The sequence below is a fragment of the Talpa occidentalis genome, unplaced genomic scaffold (genome assembly GCF_014898055.3).
Source record: "Talpa occidentalis isolate TD23 unplaced genomic scaffold, MPIMG_talOcc4v2.1 talOcc4.7, whole genome shotgun sequence".
Lineage (NCBI taxonomy): Eukaryota > Metazoa > Chordata > Mammalia > Eulipotyphla > Talpidae > Talpa > Talpa occidentalis.
This window is the reverse complement of record NW_023605083.1, coordinates 67952958-67972623: the sequence shown is the minus strand read 5'-3', so window position 1 is coordinate 67972623 and position 19666 is coordinate 67952958. Positions and strand designations below refer to the sequence as shown.

Here is a 19666-nt window from a genome sequence, read left to right as displayed (position 1 = left end):
ATGTGGAAACTAATTCTTAATCTACTACCTAACCTGGATGTGAGATTTAGATGTGGTTATGACTAAAAGAGTATGTCCCAAGTTGTTGAGTATCTACACATTTAAGACCTAATAGTCTGTCCTCCATCTCTTTTTAACCCAGAGGATTTAAATGGCCTCAAAGAGCTCACACTAGCCTGGCCTTTTTCTCTATCCCTTTCTGTTTCTGTCATGTCTTTCCTTTCTTGTCCAGCTCAGCTTCAATTTTCAGAATACCCCTCTGGGAGAGGGGACTGTTGGGAAGGAGCTCAGTGTCCGTCCTGTATACAGGAAACTCTCCTGTTGTATTCTGGTTGTAGTCCCTTCTGGAGTCTTGTTTATTTCTTTGAATTAATTCACATATGCAGAATATATGTCTATTTTTGTTCAGCTCTATTTTTTTTATTTACTATTTTTTTATTTTATATATTTTTACATCATTTTTCATTTTTACACAATGTATGCATTTTCATCTTGGTTATATTTCCCATACAATTCCCACCCCCCTGATTTTGTCCCTAATCCCTCCTCCCCTCCTCCCCCTCATAGTGTGTCTCTGGTTTATAGTGGCTTGTTGATTTTGATTTTTACTTTATTATGATTAGTCTTTTTTCTGGTCCCTTATTTAGGTTTTCTAAATTCCTGCTATGAGTGAGACCATCCGGTATTTTTCTTTTTCTTTCTGGCTTATTTCACTGAACATGATCCCTTCCAGCTCCATGCATGTTGCTGCAAATTGCATGAGTTTATCTTTTTTGATTGCTGAGTAATATTCCATTGTGTATATATACCACATCTTCTTGATCCAGTCATCTATTTTTGGGCACAGAATGCATGCTTAAATATGAATACCCACATAGCTTTACTATCTTTAAAAAGTGCATCCCTTCAAGTATATTCAGAATCTAGCATAGATATTTGGATATAAGCAATTGTGTGAACATGAGTCGAGAACCCATCTTTAACAGCTATAGACAGTCAGACCCAGTGCACATGCTACCCTTGCACTATGATCACTGTCTTCCATGCAGACATGGTTGCACAGACACACATGCTCTCTCAGCACATGCATACACACAACCACCAGAGGTATGTGTACAAATGTATACACCCACTTTCACAAGCACCTAAAACCTAAGGCATGTTCATCAACTCTAAATATTCTTACAGAGAAAACACTGGAACACAGCCACAAGCATACTTCTGATTGCGGCCAAATTTCCAGTTTTTGATAGCTGTGGTTTCCAGATTTCCTCATTGCCCTTTCTTTGAGTACTCTCTTTAGAAGAAGTTGGGTAAGAGTACTTTTCTGAGAAGTCTCCTTACCATAACTGACATTAACCTCATGGACTTTACATTCTTAATGATAATATCTCCTATTTCCTCAGTTTGGTCATGGAGTGAGACACAGCGGCAAGACCAGGGGAGCTCTCCACCTCAAATCATGTCACAGCCCCAAGAAGGGTTCAGTTTTCCATCAAACCATTCTCTTTGGCTGCAAAAGAAAGCTGTCTGTTTCCTCTATCCTGTGGTCACCCCAGCTATTTCAGCCTCTGTGTTTCTGGGATGCTTAAGAAGATCTGTCCCCAAGTCACCCCTCTTCCTCTGCCTCTAGCCAGAGTTGCTTATTATGAAATCAGGAAGTTATATTTGTCTCCCTCTATTACTATAAGAGCCACTTTCAATCAAATTATTTTAATGCTACCTTCATGAAAGTCATAACTTAGGAGGTAATAACTTTAGAATGACATCAAGTGACAAAGTGACAGAGTATATTTTACATATTTGCCTGAAAGATAGTGGTTAAATATGGATATTTCCAGCATGTCACTACCAGCCTTATTTATGATAAGGGTCGATAGAGGAGACATGAAAAATGAGAACTGAATTTATAAAAACAAATATATCAGAAGTCATTAATTAATAGAACATACTAAGAAATTACCTGTGTGTGTGTGAATATATGTGAATCAGGTTTGCTTAGGAATTAGTTATAAGACTTTGACCTTTATAAGGAAATTGATTTATGGTAGAGGGGGATCAGCTTAGGAGCCTTCTGGATCATCAGATAGAATGTAAATTGTCCTTAATAGAAAGGTAAAAGTTACTAAGCACCTAGTTCAGCTGAAACTTCCAAAACTGCCTTATTTGAAGATGGCCAAAATGTAAAATATGATGTCCTTATACCTCAAAGGACTTAGAACTATGTCTTTTCCTAGTCTCTTGGGACTGAGAGTGGGGGTGTCTCTTTGTTCTACTTTAATTTGATGGGGTAAGAGTTGATTGGACTTTCCCTGTCATGGCCTTTGACTGAGTTGGCTGAAGCATCCACACACAGATGGTCTATGTTCTATCAGTCTTTGTTCCCTCTGACCGATGAGAGAGCAGTCCTGTTTATCTTATGCACCATGGAATCACCTGCTTTTGCACCAGGCCCAGATGTTGCAGTGTTTAGTACTGTGAACCGAACACATAGGGGCCCCACGTGAACGAGAAGCACCTCGGAAGCTTGTCCTCCTCAGGTGGAGGTTGTGTCTTCGTTCTGGGTGTTTTCTGCATCTGCCGCATTTTCTGGATTCCAGGGCTTACCATCCAGCAGGGCTTTTCTGAGCCGTCTCCAGAAGATGTGCCGGCCCAGGACACTGTCCTCCCACTCGAGGTAGGTATTCTTGCTGAGAAGGCGATACAGCTCCACCCGCTGTCGCAGCAGAGACTTCTCTACCTTCTGCAGGACGATGAAGATGATGCCTGCATGGCTGCTTAGAAACTGCCAGGTCTGGGCAATCTCGTACTCAAAGATGCACCATCGGCTCTGGATGAAGTGCTGAGACACGACGACAATGACCTTCCGGCTTTTGTGGAAACCTTCCTGGATGATGTTGGCAGCGATGGCCACACCAGGAATAAAGTCTCTGTAGTGAAGGCACAGCTGAAATCGGGGAACCCCCTCCTCCAGATTTTTCACTAACTCATTCCTCACCCAGTCCTCGTCCTGGCTGGAGTAGATAACAAAGGCATCATAGGTGCTTTCACCTCTGCCATACTTTTTGCAACCAACAAGGAGCATCAGGTGGAAATAGAACTTATAGGACAGAATTGCCACTAAACACACCACAAGCCCAGCAAGAACTGACACACTGATGACAGTCTTTCTTATCTGACATGTGGCATTCCTGAAACTCAGCACTGGCATACCCTGCATATCGTCAGGGGTGGCACACTCCATTTGTTCAGCTGCCACCAAGACCTGACTCTGGTCTTTGATCCACTGCAGGAAACTCTGGTGCTCACAAACACAAGCAAAGGCATTCTGAGTAAGATTTAAAGAAGCTAAACTACTTGGAAAATGATGTAGTTCTTGCGCCTTAGAGGTCACTATGTGATTAAAACTGCAATCCAGAACCTGGAGGTTGAGGAGAGGTTTATAAAGAAGTGCATCTAAAAACAAGAGGCTGTTGTGACTCATATTGAGCACCTGAAGTCTGGGGATGGAGTCAAATGCCATCTGGGAAACCCGTTCCAGCTTACAGTGGGAGATGTCCAAGAAGGTCAAGTTCACCATCCCTATGAAGATGTTTGGAAGGAAGTTATCTTGAAAAGAATTGCCGGCCATTTTCAAGACTTGGAGGCTGAACAGGCCATCAAAGATGCCATGGAAAATAATGTGGCTGTTAGTGCAGGATATGTCAAGGTAAAGGAGGTTTCTGAGTGACAGGAATACTGAAAAATCATTGATATTTTTCAAGGTAGAATACTGGAAATCAAGATATTCTAATTGCTCTAAGCCCATGAAGTTTGAGGTTATAGTGATCACGTCATTGAAGCTCAGATCTAAATACTTCAGTCTGGTTGTCCCTAAATGAGATTGAGAACAGCAGTGCTTTAAAGTCAGTGAATTTCTATAGAGATCTAAGTACTCCAAATTCGGTAGTTCAAGTTCAGTTAGAATGCTTGCTCCTTTGTTGTCCCTGAAAACCAACCTTTTGAGAGACTTGAGCATCAATATGGGAAATTGTTCAAAATGACATTTAACCATTTTTAAGTATTGCCATCTGAAATCACCAATAAGATTTGGTAACTTACTTAAATCCAGACTCACCAGAGAAATTGCAGAAACATTTACTAAACAATTTAAAAAGTCAGTAGTTTCCTCTGAGAACTTGTAGAAAAATACCATCCGAAATTCCCGAATTGTCACATCACACAGACCCTCTAGTGCAGATTTGTCGAATCTTTCTAAATGCCTTTCATTTTTAAATTCTCCCAAAACCAACTGATCAATTTTCAAACCTGCCAGACCTTGAATACAAGTTTTCATTATATCTGTATTATTAAAATTACTCCTCAAAGTCAGTTGATGAAGCTTAATTTCCTTAAAGGCACCTGGTTGGATAAAGTCTAAAGGATTCATGGATAAATCTAAGGAAAGTTTGGTTAGGGGCTTTTGGTATAAAATCTGCAAATCTCCATGGTAAATATTTCGTATCTCATTTTTGGAAAGGTCCAAGTGTTCTAGGTTGGTTAGGTTAGAAAAATAATCAGGTAACTTGCAGGAATGGATGAAATTGTGAGCCACATTAAGCTCTTTCAAGGTTTTGAGATGTCCAATGGGAAAGTCCTCTAGAGATACCAGGGTGGCCTCCACTGCCACCAGCTTCTGTAAATTTGGTAGTCCAGAAAAGGCTCCCAGGGATAAATTCTGGATAGGGTTTCCCGTCAATATCAAGGTAGAGAGTTGGTTTAGGCCATGGAATGCATCATCTTCAATCATGAAAATTTCACACCTACAGGCAAAAAAGATATAGATTACATAATCTTTCTGCTGAATAAACACCCAAAAGGGGAAAACCAATCCCAGCCATACGGTTTTCACACATGTGACATGTCATATGATGACTGTGCATAGGCAGAGATCAAGAGAGGCAGATGATGGCATGAGCAAACATGAAGATCTACAGGCTCAGCACTCTTGATCATACTCTTCACACTAGGTGTACAACATGCTAAGCAAAGGGAGCACATCCATCAGAAGGAAGCCAACCCAGGATCTGGGCACATGAAGACTATGTGACTGACAGAGTCGGTAACAGTCTTGAATCAACCAGTCATTTCCAGCAACATGTAATTATGATTATACATCCTGTTAGTGCAGAGGACACAGAGAGTTTTAGTTGTTAGGCATGATTAATGACTGGAGAATGTCAATTTCAAAGATTAAAAAAAAAAAAAAAACACGTATTTTTCTTTTTCCTTCTGGCTTATTTCACTGAGCATAATTCCTTTTAGCTCCATCCATGTTGCTGCAAATGGGCTGAGTTTATCTTTTTTGATTGCTGAGTAATATTCCATTGTGTATATATACCACATCTTCTTGATCCAGTCATCTATTTTTGGGCATTTGGGTTGTTTCCAGGTTTTACCTATTGTAAATAGTGCTGCAATAAACGAAGGTGCACAGGTCCTCTTTTTAATCACTGTTTTTGTGTCCTTTGGATAGATCCCTAGTAGTGGAATTGCCAGATTATATGGTAGCTCCATTTTTAGTAGACTGAGGAACCTCCAGACAGCTTTCCACAATGGTTGGACCAGTTTGATGGTTTCACTTATAACAGGAATATAGGGGAACCAAATAAGATATCAGTGTAAAAAAATAACAGTACAAAACACAACAAAGCAAAAACAGACAATTATAAACCAGAGACATCCTGCAGGGGAGGAGGAGGGAGGGGGTGAGAGGGAGGGAGAGAGGAGCATAGAGGACTGAGGTGATGGTGCATGGGTGCCTTGGGGAAGGAAATTCTATGGGTACTCAATCTGAGGGGGTGAGGGAAAGCAAATATTTTTTTTTAAATTAAAAAATAATAAATATTAAAATAAAAAATTCAAAAAATACACAAATGGGTAGCAGATACCCTTAGTGTTTATGATAAGTTTTCCATATACGATAGCTAGATGTTTGAAAATTAGTTATCATGGTACACTATTCTGATTTATAGGAAATATATATATATATATATATATATATATATATCTCATCATTCATATGACCAAAATATATTTCTCATATGTTTTGATTTTCATCCACATTTCCTGGTTCACACACAACACCAGGAAATTTCTAAAGTGTTGAGAGTGGTAAAGGTGTCTCTTATTATGTTAATTAAGGTACCCTTTGGAAAACCTATGGGGGGGGGTGGTTACCAGGGAAACTTACAAGAACAGGAACCATTAAACAATTGTTTAATAAAAAATTACTTATTGCTTTTAAGGGAGGAAGGCTGATCTGTCTACCTCAGTACCTTTATTATGAAATTCTTACTCAGAAAACTGAAAATTCAAAAGTAATGAAATGCTATAATAATACTATTTTATAACTATGAAATATATAGTTTATATTATATATGAATATATATAGCATGTTTGTGCTCATTATCACATTTAACCCTACAGAGTAAGTTTCATCATTTCTGTCTCACAGATGAAATCTGAGCCTCAGAGAGAGAAAATGATGTACCTCAAGCAACATGGTTATAAATGCGGAAAAGGACCTACTGAGGGTCTTCTGAGCCTCATGGGATCTAGGTTCTGCCTTTAAAATGCTCTATTTAACCCTTGGCTATAGTCTATCAATATCCAAGTTAGAGCATAAAATATTAGATGCTCATTCTTCTATAGAAATGTCTGCTCTAAAGATGATTTTCCTATTATACACTTAGTTCTTACGGTTTCCACGGTGAAAAGACATACATAAAATGTTTGTATTTTTTTTACCAACTGGTATAGAGAACGGGATGATTATCTAATAATTGTTTAATAAGACCCTTGATGATAAAAAAACTGGCTCAGGATTCAGTACCCTCCCCCCAAAATAATGATAGTAACATCACCTCTCCCAATATCAGAAAACCTTAGCCACTGTTTCTTCTCACAGCAGATGTTTTTGCCTTTGATGTTGCAATCTAGTCTTTGGTTTACTTTATCTCCTAATCCCCTGTCCCCTACCCTGCTTTCAATATTCCAGACACTGTTTGAATCCCACTTGATTTCTGAAATATATATTGTGCTACCATTGCAGAGAAGGCCCCTCTTGTGACCAACACAATGTATTGCCTCTAATTTGCATATATTTTATCACCCCCTGCTACATATTACACTTCTTATCTCAGGTACGAATCCACAATCAGAATCAGGTAACATTCGTCAAATGTCTACTATGTGCCCAATACCATGCTCCTGATTTTATCATATTAATCCTTTCAAGTGAATATGCCCTCCTTAATAGCTGGGATTACATGATATCTATCAATATACTCTTTCTTTCAGTGTTCACCATATAGCAAGGGGCCAAAAAATATCTGCCAATGAAAGAATTAGAGTCAATTTTTTCCCCTGACTTAAAAGAAAATTCAAAAATAGAATTGTTGTTAGGAACTATCACTTGTCCAATTGCTTATTTCTGAGACCAGCAGAAGGGAAATGGCTTGCCCAAAGTTATACAGCAACTGAGGCATCTACCGAATGAATGAATCAATCAATCAATAAATGAATGACTGAAGTTGACAGTCCATCAACTAGGCTTTCTGGTTCAACCTTGGAATGCTAGACCAATGAACATCTCACTTTGTGCAGTGTGTAAAAAGCTCTTTCATTACCTGGCTAAATCCAGTACCTGTAGTTCTAAGTAGTTGGAGAAGCTATATCTTCCTAAATGCTTCAGGGGGTTAAAGCTCAGGTCCAGTTTCTTAGCTGATATGGGTATGTTGTCAGGGATTTTGTCAAGATTCAGCTCCATGCATTGGTAAGTAACATTAGGAACCACCTACAATGGAAACACATTAAATGCAGTATTTTACTTAATATACCTCAACAGAGCCCCATTGCAACTCCCCGGTTTAGGCCAGAGTCTGGAGGATCTCTCATACAAGCACAGGGGCCAGTCAGTCTTCTTTCATGCATGCACACATCCATCCATCCATCCATCCATTCATCCACATTTATCCTGTCACTTCATACTTATGAAACACTTATTCTAAAGAAGGGTAGAACATCTTTTATGTATCCAGTGTTCTAACCTTTACTGTACAATAGTATCATTTTGCAAGAAGCAATGGAATCAAGTGGTAGAGAGCTAAACCTCTGGAGTCCAGAAGCTCTGGATTTCTCCATAGCTCGTAAGTATGACTTGGGGTAAAGGGTATTTTTTGCTTCTTTTTGTTTCTAAATTGCACCCCCCACACACACATATTCAGCCTTGGGGAGGTTTCCAGTTAAGGTATCCACACTTCCTTAGTCACCACCCAATTTTTGTGAATTGCATTTTCTCAATCTTGGTTCATTGACCTTTGAGCAGGTAATACAGAAGTGGGGAAAAAAATCTCCCCATTTAAGGTCTTAGAGCACATAGTTTCAGTGGTGGAACCTAGCAAGTGAGATCAAGGCTTTGTACTTCCTTGCTTCCAGTGCTGGTTTCTATAATACTTTCCCCAATTTTTTAAAATCTCATTCTCTAACCTCCAGTTTAATTTTGAATTCTGATTTGTTCATTGAAATTCCTTGCATAAGCCAGCTGAATTTTATTTTCTGTTCTTTAAAACCAGTATGTTCTGTTAAAATGATTAAATGAGATTAGGTAATTTTAAAGAGATTCTCTCAAAGTCTACTTCAGTATAACTGATGAGTAAATATTAGCATTTTTATTATTAGCCATTATTAATTCCCTATTATATGTCCCTGTATTCATTACAAGTTATACACTTTAATCTCCAAATTGCACTTTTTTTTTTAAAAGATTTATTTATTTATTTATACAAGCACTGGGTACAGTCAGAAGTGCGGGAGGGTGAGAGAATTCACCAGAGCCAGAGCGGGGAGGAGAGCAGGCAGAAGGACCGAAGTATACTGCCGAGGGGAGCAGCGGGCGGCAGGAAAGGACTGAGCACCATGTGGGACCCCCATCCGGTGGCCAGGGAGCAGCTGGGGATTGAACCAGTGCTGCAGAGGCTGCGGGCAGCTTCGCAACCCAGCGCTCAACCGCTGCACCACCGGGGAGGCCCTCCAAATTGAACTTTTAATGAAGAAGAATTCAGAGAGATGAAGCAATATACATAAAGGCCCAGAGGTTGTATGGTAGCTCTTAGCTTCATTTACATATCTACTTAAATGTTGCCCTTAGTAGCAACCTCACCAACCATACCATCCAATAGAGGGTGGTCCCAGAATTTCTTCCCTCAGCCTCTTTTACCCTTCACAGTTATCTCACCATCTAACACTATGCTGTTCAGGTGATTGTTCCGTAGGCATTATTCAGCTCTCTCACTAGATTATAAGCCTAAGGCTTGACCTTTGCTACGTTTTTGGCACTTAGAATGGTTCCTGGCAAATGGTTGATTCTCAAAAAATATTTGTGAATGAATGATTGATTGAATAAATGTTTGTTTAAATCCAAATTGTAGGCATTCTCTGCTAAATGCTGTGGATAGTACAGGGACAGATACGATGTGACTCCAAATTTCAGTGAGTTCACATTGTAGAGTAAGGTCTTAGAAGGAGCACAGTTCCCTTCTGGAATGGGCTATAAACCAGGCTTGGAAAATATTCCCTCTGTAGGGCCTCCCCTGGTGGCGCAGGCGGTTGAGCACAGCGCTGTGAAGCTGTCGGCAGTCTCTGCAGTGATAGTTCGATCCCGGCCGGCCGGCGAGGGTCCCATATGGCGAAGAAGACCTCTCCTGTCTTGCCTGCTGCTCCCCTCAGCAGTGTATTTCATTAGTCTGCCTGTTCTGTTCCCCCCTCTGTCTCTGGTGAACCCTCTCACCCTCCCACGAATCTGGCCTGTGCCCCAGTTCTTTTATGAATAAATAAATAAATCTTAAAATATATATATATTCCCTCTGTATCTAAGGATCATAGAAGGCTTCCAAGAAAGGTTTCAAGGAGGCTCTTGAAAGATGAGTAAGAGTTGAAGACATGGTAAGGGGGAGAGAGAACAGTGTAAGGAAAGGGATGGACAATTAATTATGATTAGGTGGAACATAGCAGGAGTGGTGAAACCAGAGCCAGAGGGGAAACCATAGCCAAATCAGGAGCCATAGACTTCATCATGTGGCAATAGTTTTAGTCATTCAACACATAGGAATTGAGTGGTCACTCTGTGCTAGGTAGTGGGGAAACAGAAACCAGCAATGATGACTCTCCTACAGATATCACTTCAAGGGGAAAAAAAAAAAAAAAAAAAAAGCAAAATACATATAGAGAGGTACTATTAAAAAAAATCAGCATAAGAAGATTAGAGGCAAATATTGTGTGTGGGGAACTCTACATGAGCCAGTCAGGAAGACTTACTGAAGGAGGAGACATGTAAGGAGAAATCTGACTGCAGAGCTGGATTAAATTCTTGAAAATATCTAGGATTGCCCTTCCAATAAGACAGCCACTAGCCATACATGGTTATTAAGCATGAGAAATGTGTAATCTAAACTGAGACATATGGTAAAAATATATACTAAATCTCAAAGACTTAGTGCCAAAGAAAAACTGTAAACCATCTTATTAATAATTTAGTACATGTTACATTTTGAAATAATATCTTGAATATATTAAGTTAAATAAAATATTACAAGTAAATTCAGCTCTTTTTATATTTTTATTATGATTACTAAAAGATTTCAAATTATATTTTTAATTTAATTAGTTAAAATTCAGCTAAATAAAAATGCAATTAATTTTTAATGTGTTTACTGTAAATAGTATCATGTGGCCCATATGGTATTACTCTTGACAACACAGATCTCGGGAGATGCATTCTAGCTCCAGGAAATGCATTCCAGGCAGGGCCTTTGCCTTGTTAGGGTGGTATTAGGAAACCACCCTAACAGCCATGGAAAGTTGTTATAAATTCTCATGAAGACTAATTTGTTAGAACCCAATCTCAGGAAAACAACAAAACATAAACCAGAAACAAAAATATGCAGAGTGGATTAAAGGAAGGGGTCTATGAAGTTAGGGGACCAGTCACTGCCCAAGAGGACCGTCCTAGGGAGGCGCTGAAGGATGGGCTGCGATGGACAAGCTTTGAGACAGAGCATATGGGATTTGGGGAAAGGGAGGAGCCAGGGTGAATGTGATTATATCCAAGGTGACCCAAATTGGAGGATCCATCTCCATTTCCCTAGTAGCCTGAGAACTACAGAAAAGGGAGTCAGGATAGGGGTATGGGCAGGACACTGGGGAAGGGAGAACTTTGTGATAACAAATCTTTGTTCCCTATAAAGTGCACTGTTTTCTCTCAGATTCTCCATTTCCAAACTCTGGCTAACCATGCTTTTCTTGAGTTTCTCACCCTGCACACCCTGAATTCCAGGCTGTTTATTCCTACCAGAGGTTTCTAAACAACAGCTCCATCTTGAAGAATTACCAACCAGCTGGTTGGTGTTTCCAAAAGAAGAGACCATTGCTTTACCTGACATTTCCTATCTCACTCTTTTTTTCTCCTCTCTCTCTCTCTCTCTCTCTCTCTCTCTCTCTCTCTCTCTCTCTCTCTCTCTCTCTCTCTCTTTCTGTCCTTTTCCCTATTTCTCTGTCTCCCCTTTTCTTTTCCAGTCTCTCCTTTTCATCTTTTGGGAAGAACTGAATGACTAGATTCAGAAGTCTGAAACCTACTTAAAAAATTATTTCTATTAAGAATAAAAAAAAAAAGGCCTCCCCTGGTTGAGCACTGGGCTGCCATGCTGCCCACAGCCTCTGCAGCACCGGTTCGATCTGCAGCCACCAGTGAGGGTCCCACATGGCACACAGACCTCAGCTGCCTCCCGCTGCACCCCTCAGCAGAGTACTTCGTCATTCTGCCTGCTCTGCTCCCCGCTCTGGCTCTGGTGAATTCTCTCACCCTCCTGCGCTTATGACTGTACCCAGTGCTTGTAAAAATAAATAAAAAAAATCTTTAAAAAATTTTAAAAAAAGAATAAGAAAAAAAACCAACCAACCAACCAACCAAACAAACAAAAAACCAAAACAAGCAAACAAAAACCTCTTCCTGAAATGGAAAGGGGGTAAAGTGACAACTTGAAATTGAGTTTGTAAACCTTAGGCATAGAGGAATCACAGCAAGCAGCCTTCTTATAACCCTCTGTTAAAGTAGGTGTTATAATTTCTTTATAGCTGTGAGACCTAGTCTCAGAGAGGTTTAATAACATCTTCAAAGTCACACAGCCCTGAAGTCAGACAGTGATTTCAAGCAGGTCTGTCTATCTGATATAAAGACCTCATTTGTAAAGTCTTCCGTGGGACAAAACCCCATAAACCACCTAATTGTGTCCTATGACCATGAATTGTTTGGTCCTATGACTTCTGAAGCCTTTAAGGTAATACTTGGCTCCTCTTTATAAAGTTCTGGGCACAGAGCAGTTTTTCAGAAGCAAAGCAAAGCTCACAGGAGGTGAGTTGACTCCTACTACATACCTGCACACAAGGGTCCCAGCTCTCTGGTCTCAGGCCAGAAAAGAAGGCCAAGGCTGGGATGATCAGAGCCCCAGCCAGGTGCGTGGAAGCCATCATCCTGGCATCTTCTCTTAGGAGATGTGGCCACCATGACACACCGCCGCCAACCACCTGCTGTCACTGTGTCACAGCAGCCTCCTCCTATGGCACTGCTGTCTCCTTTCCTAGCTCGGTACCCACGCAATGACTGTATTCAAAGCAGAGCTGGGTTAAGGGGCAAGAGGAAGTGAAAGTGGCAACCTTAGCATTCTGGACTTCTGCTTCTTTAATAGCTATCTCCCCTGTCTTAGGAGGGGAAGTTAGAAGAAAATGTCCACAGACTAAGGGCTGGAGTAACAAGAGGAAGCTGGCTTTTATCCCAGGAAATCATCTGACCTCAGGGTTTGTAAATTTAGAGAAATAATAGTACTGGTCAAACTGTCTATTCAGCTATCTAGGACAGTAGCTTTCCAATTTTGTTTTTGAAATGGAAACTTTCTGTCTGTAGTCATTGCTAGGGCTGCCGTCACAGAGTACCACAGACTGTACATTATTTCCTCACAGTTCTGTAGGCTAGTAGCCCCAGACCAAGCTGTCAGCAGGACTGGCTTTTCTGAGACTCCCTCGTTGGCTTTTAGAGATTGTCTTCTCATGGGCTTCCCTCTGGAATTCAGAAAGATAAAGTCGTGGGACAATAGCCAAATGATATAAACTACTAAATCTTAGTTTTCTGGTTTTAAAATGGAGATGACATAATATGTTTTGCTTAATTGAAATCAGTGAACTTTTAAAAAAATGCATCATCTAACACATAGTTCATCAGAACATTCTATAAATTGATGACTACAATGGTTTCTTAAATTATAGACAAAATGGGAATAATAATATGCACTCAAGTGATTTTCATGGGATTAAATAAACTGGTATTTGGAAACTCTTTAGCATGGTATCAGGGATGAACAAGCACAATGTCAGTTTCTGTTAAATAAGAACACAGTCTAAAATGGGACTATCCCTGGTATCAGGTCCTAGATAGTTCTACCGAGATGTTCCATGTGGATCTCAAAGCCAACATGTCTAAAATTAAGTCTGGAGATGCCTGTCATAAGGGGCTGAGCACACTCTCACAGACCTCTTCAACACAGCTGTAAAATGAAGCTAAAAGTTGTTCCCCTGCCAAAATTTTACTGTGAAAATTACAGGTTCCCCCTGCTTTTCAAAAGTTCACCTTATACCACTCACTTCACTTTGGAAAAGACTTACATTAGCTGCTGTTTTTGTTACAGGGCAACCCCAATATAAAATGGGTTGCCTGACCGTGGGTCCTCACCAGCACTCTTAAAAGGTCTTACACTGCAGGCACACACAAAAGGTTAACAAGGGTTTATTTACAAGGGAAAGGGAAAATGAGGAAATGTACAACTCAGGGAGAAAAGAGGGAGATAAATGCTTAAATGCGTCCTACCCATTCCGCCAACCTGGAATCCCAAATGACCTGCCAAGACCAAACCTGCCTGGCCAAGAGCATGAGCCAAGTGCCCCAGACCCCACTAACGTGGCTGGTTTTATTTACAAACAGAAAATAGCTGCTTAACCCCACTGTTAGGTCTTCAAAACTTCCCTTTGGGAATCATGGGATTTGTAGTTCCCAGTGTCTTAATGGAGTGGGGGTGGCATCCACAAAGCCTGTGTGGCATTTGCTCAGGACATCCTCTCCCCCTAACATTTTCACTAACCAGGAGAAAACCAAAGAGGATAATCACTTTCACAACAGAAGTCATGCTTAGCATTTGCCCTGCAGGGTAGTGTTCCAGGGGTAGAAAACATCCCAGCAGCAAGCGTAAACACCTTCCCCAGGAACAACTCTGTGTAGGCTGTGTCTTTGCACATTATTCATGATCCTTCCATATGTTGTACTGTATATGAGTGTTGTTTTACAGTTTATGGGTTCTTTGGTATAATTCGGTAGCTTATTTGAGGGGTCTGGGAATGCCAGAACATTTTTCCCATAAACATGATAATTACATCTTCATGTTACACCATTTCTGCTCATAAAAAAATTTCATAAGAACACTTTACTTTTAAATAGTAAGGACACCTGTGATTGAGACTATGTAAAGGACTTTGGGCAGTACCTGGTGTGTTGTAGGTCCCCTGATGAAGTTTAGTTCCCTGGAAAGTAAATAGCATTTTACACCCACATAGTCATTCAAGATGGAAATCTGCCTTCCTCATTTATTTTACTGTGTTTCTTTTAATGTGTATTAATTATATTTTCTTATTTTCTATATTCTTGATGCTCTGGCAACCTGGCTTTTGCTGACTGGGCATAGACCACTTCTCCCAGGACCAGATAATTCTTAGCAATGGCAAATGATTTGCCCTAAAGGGCACCTTTCATATATAAACTAACTGATCCAAAGCCAATACTCTCCACCCCTGCCTTTATTTGGCTGTTTTACTCTAGGGGGCAATATTTTTCTGACCTAGTCTTCACAGATCCAGGTTCCTGAGAATGCGAGAAAGCCCTATACCCTAGAGCCTAATGAAATTATTCAAATTAGCCAGTCCTAAGCCTGCTTACCCTGATTTCCCTTCCCTTTCCCACAGAAACTGTGACAGAGGCTCCTACTATAGTCTCCCTTTGCCCTTTCTGTTTTTTTTTTTTTTTTTTAAGATTGATTTATTTATGTCTACAAGAGCCGGGATATAGGCCAGAGGTGCAGGGTGGTGGGTGGGGGAGAGGATTCACCAGAGACAGAGTGGGGAAAAGAACAGGTGGATGAACTAAAATCTACTGCTGAGGGGAGCAGCGGGCGAGGCAGGAGAGCTCTGCTGCACCATGTGGGTTACCTCCCTGGCTGGGGAATCAAACTCGTGCTTCAGTGGCTGCAGATAGCTTCATAGTGCTAAGAATTAACCCCTTGCACCACCAGGGAAGCCTGCCCCTTCTGTTTTTTTAATGGACCCAGGTGCTTCCCCACATGGTGCTGCAGGTATAGGGTGTACCCTCCTCTTAGGAACTGAGTAACTGCCTTTTCAGTGGCAATTATCTCCTGATCTGCTGGTCTCACCACACTTGAATAATAAAATTTATATTTTAAAATAAAACATTCTACCAAGTCCTAGGGATTTTATCTATAAAATGATTCTAAAATGTCAGCCTATATTTCTTTTAACATTACCTTTAAACCCTTGACCTAGATACAGGCAATAATAAACTGTTAGCAGGTCTCCCAGGGTCCAAACTCACTCTGTCAATGTTTCAACAATTCCCATCCATCCTGTATCCTGCAATCAAAGTGATCTTCCTAAATGCAAAAAAGTACCTCATACCATGTTAATAACTTTCTCAGGCCTTGTATTGCCAAGATTTCAAGCACCCTGGCCTAGCCCTCACCACACAACAGCACATGTACATGTGCGCACACACACACACACACACACACACACACACACACACACAGAAGTACAAACCACCTCCCCAGAAGGAGAAAAAAGTATTGTTATTTCAGACTAAAAATAACTAGACCCATTACCAAAACATAGAACTTAGGTGTGTAGAGTAATAAGATAAATATGTAATGGAGCAAATTATTTTCTTCTCCTTCGTGGAAGAGAACATTCCTTCATGGTCAAAATAAAGCCTTGGAGAATGGGTCCAAAAAGATCCCCTGGACCGTATTCCATGGAGGACTAATACACAGGTTTTTATAGAGGTGGCAGCTTAAGGTGTTTGGAAAAAAGATTTGTCTTCCAAGACCTCTAGCTCATCTGGGAGCTGACCTGCACAGTCATTGTTGGTTCCTTCTTCAGTATCCTCTAAGCCCTCATCCCCAAAATCTCTCTCTCTCTCTCTCTCTCTCTCTCTCTCTCTCTCTCTCTCTCTCCCTCTCTCTCTCTCTCACACACACACACACACACACACACACAAACACACACACACACACACATATACACACACACACACACACACACACACTCCATGCCAAAGGGATCTCACTTTCCTCAGAATTTCCTTAGAAATATTGCCCTGGCCATTAAGCACACTTTGCCGTATCGAAAAGCATGTTAACAGTTCATGCCCACCCCACCCTCAATGAGGAACTCCCCCAGGAGAGAAACCTTACTTTCCACATATGTGCACTCTACATTGTATTTTACCCTATAGTCAAAGTCAATGAAGGAAGGAAGAAAGGAGACAAGGGAGGGAGGAAGGAAAAATAAATGTGTAGACTTGATAGAATGAATTTTTTCAAGTGAAGATGGGAAAGATGTCCATAACTCATCTCCCCCAAACAAAATAAAATTAATTGGCACTACAATAAGGCACAATGTGAAGCTCGGAAACGATGGCTCTAAAAGAAAAAAGAGTCCTCATTCACTAAGAACTAAAGTGAACACTTGCTCCATTCCCTTCCATGGAGGTGTGCTAGGACTCCATAGTCAGGGCTGCACATTGAAGCCCCAGGCCAGCTGCCTTGGTGCCTCCCAATAGGCATCTACTCCATTTCTACAACCCACGAGACTTTGCTTCTGATCAACCCCAGTCCAGCTGGGGAACACATGCTAGAGGACTGGCCATTCTAAAATTTCTCTTCTACTCTTGGTTGGTGATGCCCATGGAGGTCCCTCATTGCCACCTAAATCTTTCACCTTAAATGTGCTGAAAGTGAGTTTGAAATTAGACTCAGAGCCATATGGCAAAGCTGGGGGACAGCATATGGTTGCAGCTTGCTGAATGCTGATCTATAGGATCTGTAAGCTCACCTTCCATCTCTCTTTACATGGGAGGTGGCAGTGGGCTTGGAGCTCTGTATGTTTCATGTTCTGAGCACTGTTCTTCATGAGGGAAAATGAGATTCACAATGTAACATTCATGTTAAAATATGTTCCAGTTTTCTTGGTCATTTTGGAATATCTATCCTCACATTTATGAACAATGAGAAGTGAACTGTTGGGGTAGACTTTCTGTTTGTGAACTTTAACTATGTTCTGTCTAATAGAAATGTGACTTTGTCAACTTAATTAGGTTTTGCTTGCAGATGTAGGTCATGCCAACATAAACTGCCGATGGGGACAAATCAGACCTGTGGAAATAGGTGCATACTGCTGAATAATTGATACAGTGAGATTAAGTGGATAGAGGAGTGCTGATGTCAAAGTATGAATGTGCGTTGGGTCATTTTTCTCAACAAGCTGGAAGACCAAAAGAGAAAGAGGTACAGAGGAAAAGTGGGGAGTCAACTATAAGGAATCAAAGAGCTAGAATTGGTGCATATGGAGAAGTAGGAAATTCCATGTAAATTTTAGAATCACTTTGTCATGTCTATAAAGACGCCACCTCGGATTTTGATAGGATTGCACTCAACCTATAGAGCAATTTGGAAAATATTATTGTCTTAACAATTTTGTCAGCCAATCCATGAACATTAGATGTTTTCTAATTTATTTAGATGTTTTTAAATTTTATTTCAATAGCATTTTTCAGTTGTCAGAGTATACATTTTGCACTTGTTATATTAGTTATTATTAATTATTTTATTATTTTGCTATGATCATTCATTACCATGGTACAGAAATAAAGTTGTTTCTTTTTTTTTTTAATAATGATCTTAAATTCTGCAACATTGCTCAACTTGTTTCCTAGTTGTACTGCTTTTTGTAGATTTCTTAGGATTTCTCTATATACAAGCTCCTGTCAACCATGAATATAGATAGCTTGACTTTCTCCTTTCCAATCTGAGTGCCTTTTATTCTATTTCTTTTGTAACGACCCTGGCTGGAACTTTCAGTACAATGTTTCGTGTAAGTGGCATGAGCAGACATCCTTGTCTTGTTCCTGCCCTTAAGAAAAAAGCAGCCAGACTTTCACCATTAAGTATGTTATTGGTTGTATTTTTTCATAGATGTCCTTTATCAGCTACAAGAATAAAGGAGAGCAATCATGTGCTTATAACTTTTGTTATATTAATCTTTGCTTTTGACATTTCTGGTTCGCTTCATTTGTTCATCATAGGGACATAGACTTACCCTCTGGAATGCTTCCTTTACCCTTAGCATTTTTATCCTATCCATTTCCTTTCTGTTATTATGGTCAAAAATATTACATTTCTACATGTATTTCTTTTGTTGTAGAAATTGCCTTTTAAGTCACATGAAAGAAGAAAGGGGAAGAATGATACATTTATATACTCTTTCATGTCTACATAATCAGTGTTACAGGTGTTCTTTGTATAGATTCAAATCACTATTTGGGCTCACTTGCTTTTAACCAAAAGAATTTCCTTTACTACTTTTATTTTTTTATTTATTTTTAAAGATTTTTATTTATTTATGCATACAAGAGCTGGGGCACAGGCTAGAGGTGTGGAGGGTGAGAGGATTCACTAGAGACAGATTGGGGAACAGAACAGGCAGACTGACTGAAATACACTGCTGAGGGGAGCAGCGGGTGAGACAGGAGAGGTCTGCTGTGCCATGTGGGTTGTTCCCTGGCTGGCCAGGGATCAAACTCGTTCTGCAGAGGCTGCGGATTGCTTCATAGTGCTGTGCTCAACCCCTTGTGCCACCGGGAGGCCCTCCTTTACTACTTTTATAAGGCAGGTTTGCTTACCACAAATACATTATTTTTTACCTGAGGATGTCTTTATTTTACCTTTATTTTTGAAAGATATCTTTGTTGGATATGATATATTTGCTGATCTCCATTGTTTCTGATGAAAAGTAAGCTGTTGATAATACTGAGGAGTCCCTAGTAAATGACCTTATTATTTTTTTTTTCTGCTTTCAAGTTGTTTTTATTTCCTTTGGCTTTCAGTATGTTTTACTGGTGTCTTTTGTGGTTCTTTTTGCATTTATCCTCCTTAGAATTCATTGAACTGCCTGGATGCGTAGATTAGTATTTTTCAATAAATTTGGGAACTTTTCAGCCATTATTTCTTTCAATATTTTTTCTTCTCCTCTTTCTCTCTCCTCTCCTGTGATACTCCCATTATGCATCTGTTAGCGCTCTTAATGATGTCTTACATTACTGTAAGGCTCTGTCCATTTTTATTTTTTCTCCTCTTTGGGTTCTACAAGCTCTGTTGATAGCTCTTTAAGTTTGCTAGTTCATTTTCCTATCAGTTCAGATCTACTTTTGTACCCCTCTAAGTGAATGTTTCAATTCAATTAT

At 40.1% G+C, this 19666-nt stretch overlaps 1 protein-coding gene across 3 annotated transcripts; it reads right to left on the bottom strand.

Annotated features, from left to right (window-relative positions):
- Window positions 1-562: 562 nt before the first annotated feature.
- TLR4 (toll like receptor 4) lies at window positions 563-12676 on the bottom strand. Of its 3 annotated transcripts, XM_037494028.2 has the most exons (3): window positions 12472-12676; window positions 7671-7837; window positions 563-4802 (listed from the first exon to the last, which is right to left on the bottom strand). In XM_037494028.2, the coding sequence occupies exons 1-3, from the start codon at window positions 12565-12567 to the stop codon at window positions 2537-2539; spliced, it is 2529 nt and encodes an 842-aa protein (XP_037349925.1). In that variant the 5' UTR covers window positions 12568-12676; the 3' UTR covers window positions 563-2536. The 3 variants fall into 3 exon arrangements, with proteins under 3 accessions (XP_037349925.1, XP_037349926.1, XP_037349927.1); XM_037494029.2 differs by lacking the exon at window positions 12472-12676 and having other exon boundaries at window positions 7688-7723; XM_037494030.2 differs by lacking the exons at window positions 7671-7837; window positions 12472-12676 and adding an exon at window positions 5439-5482.
- Between the last annotated feature and the right edge of the window lie 6990 nt (window positions 12677-19666).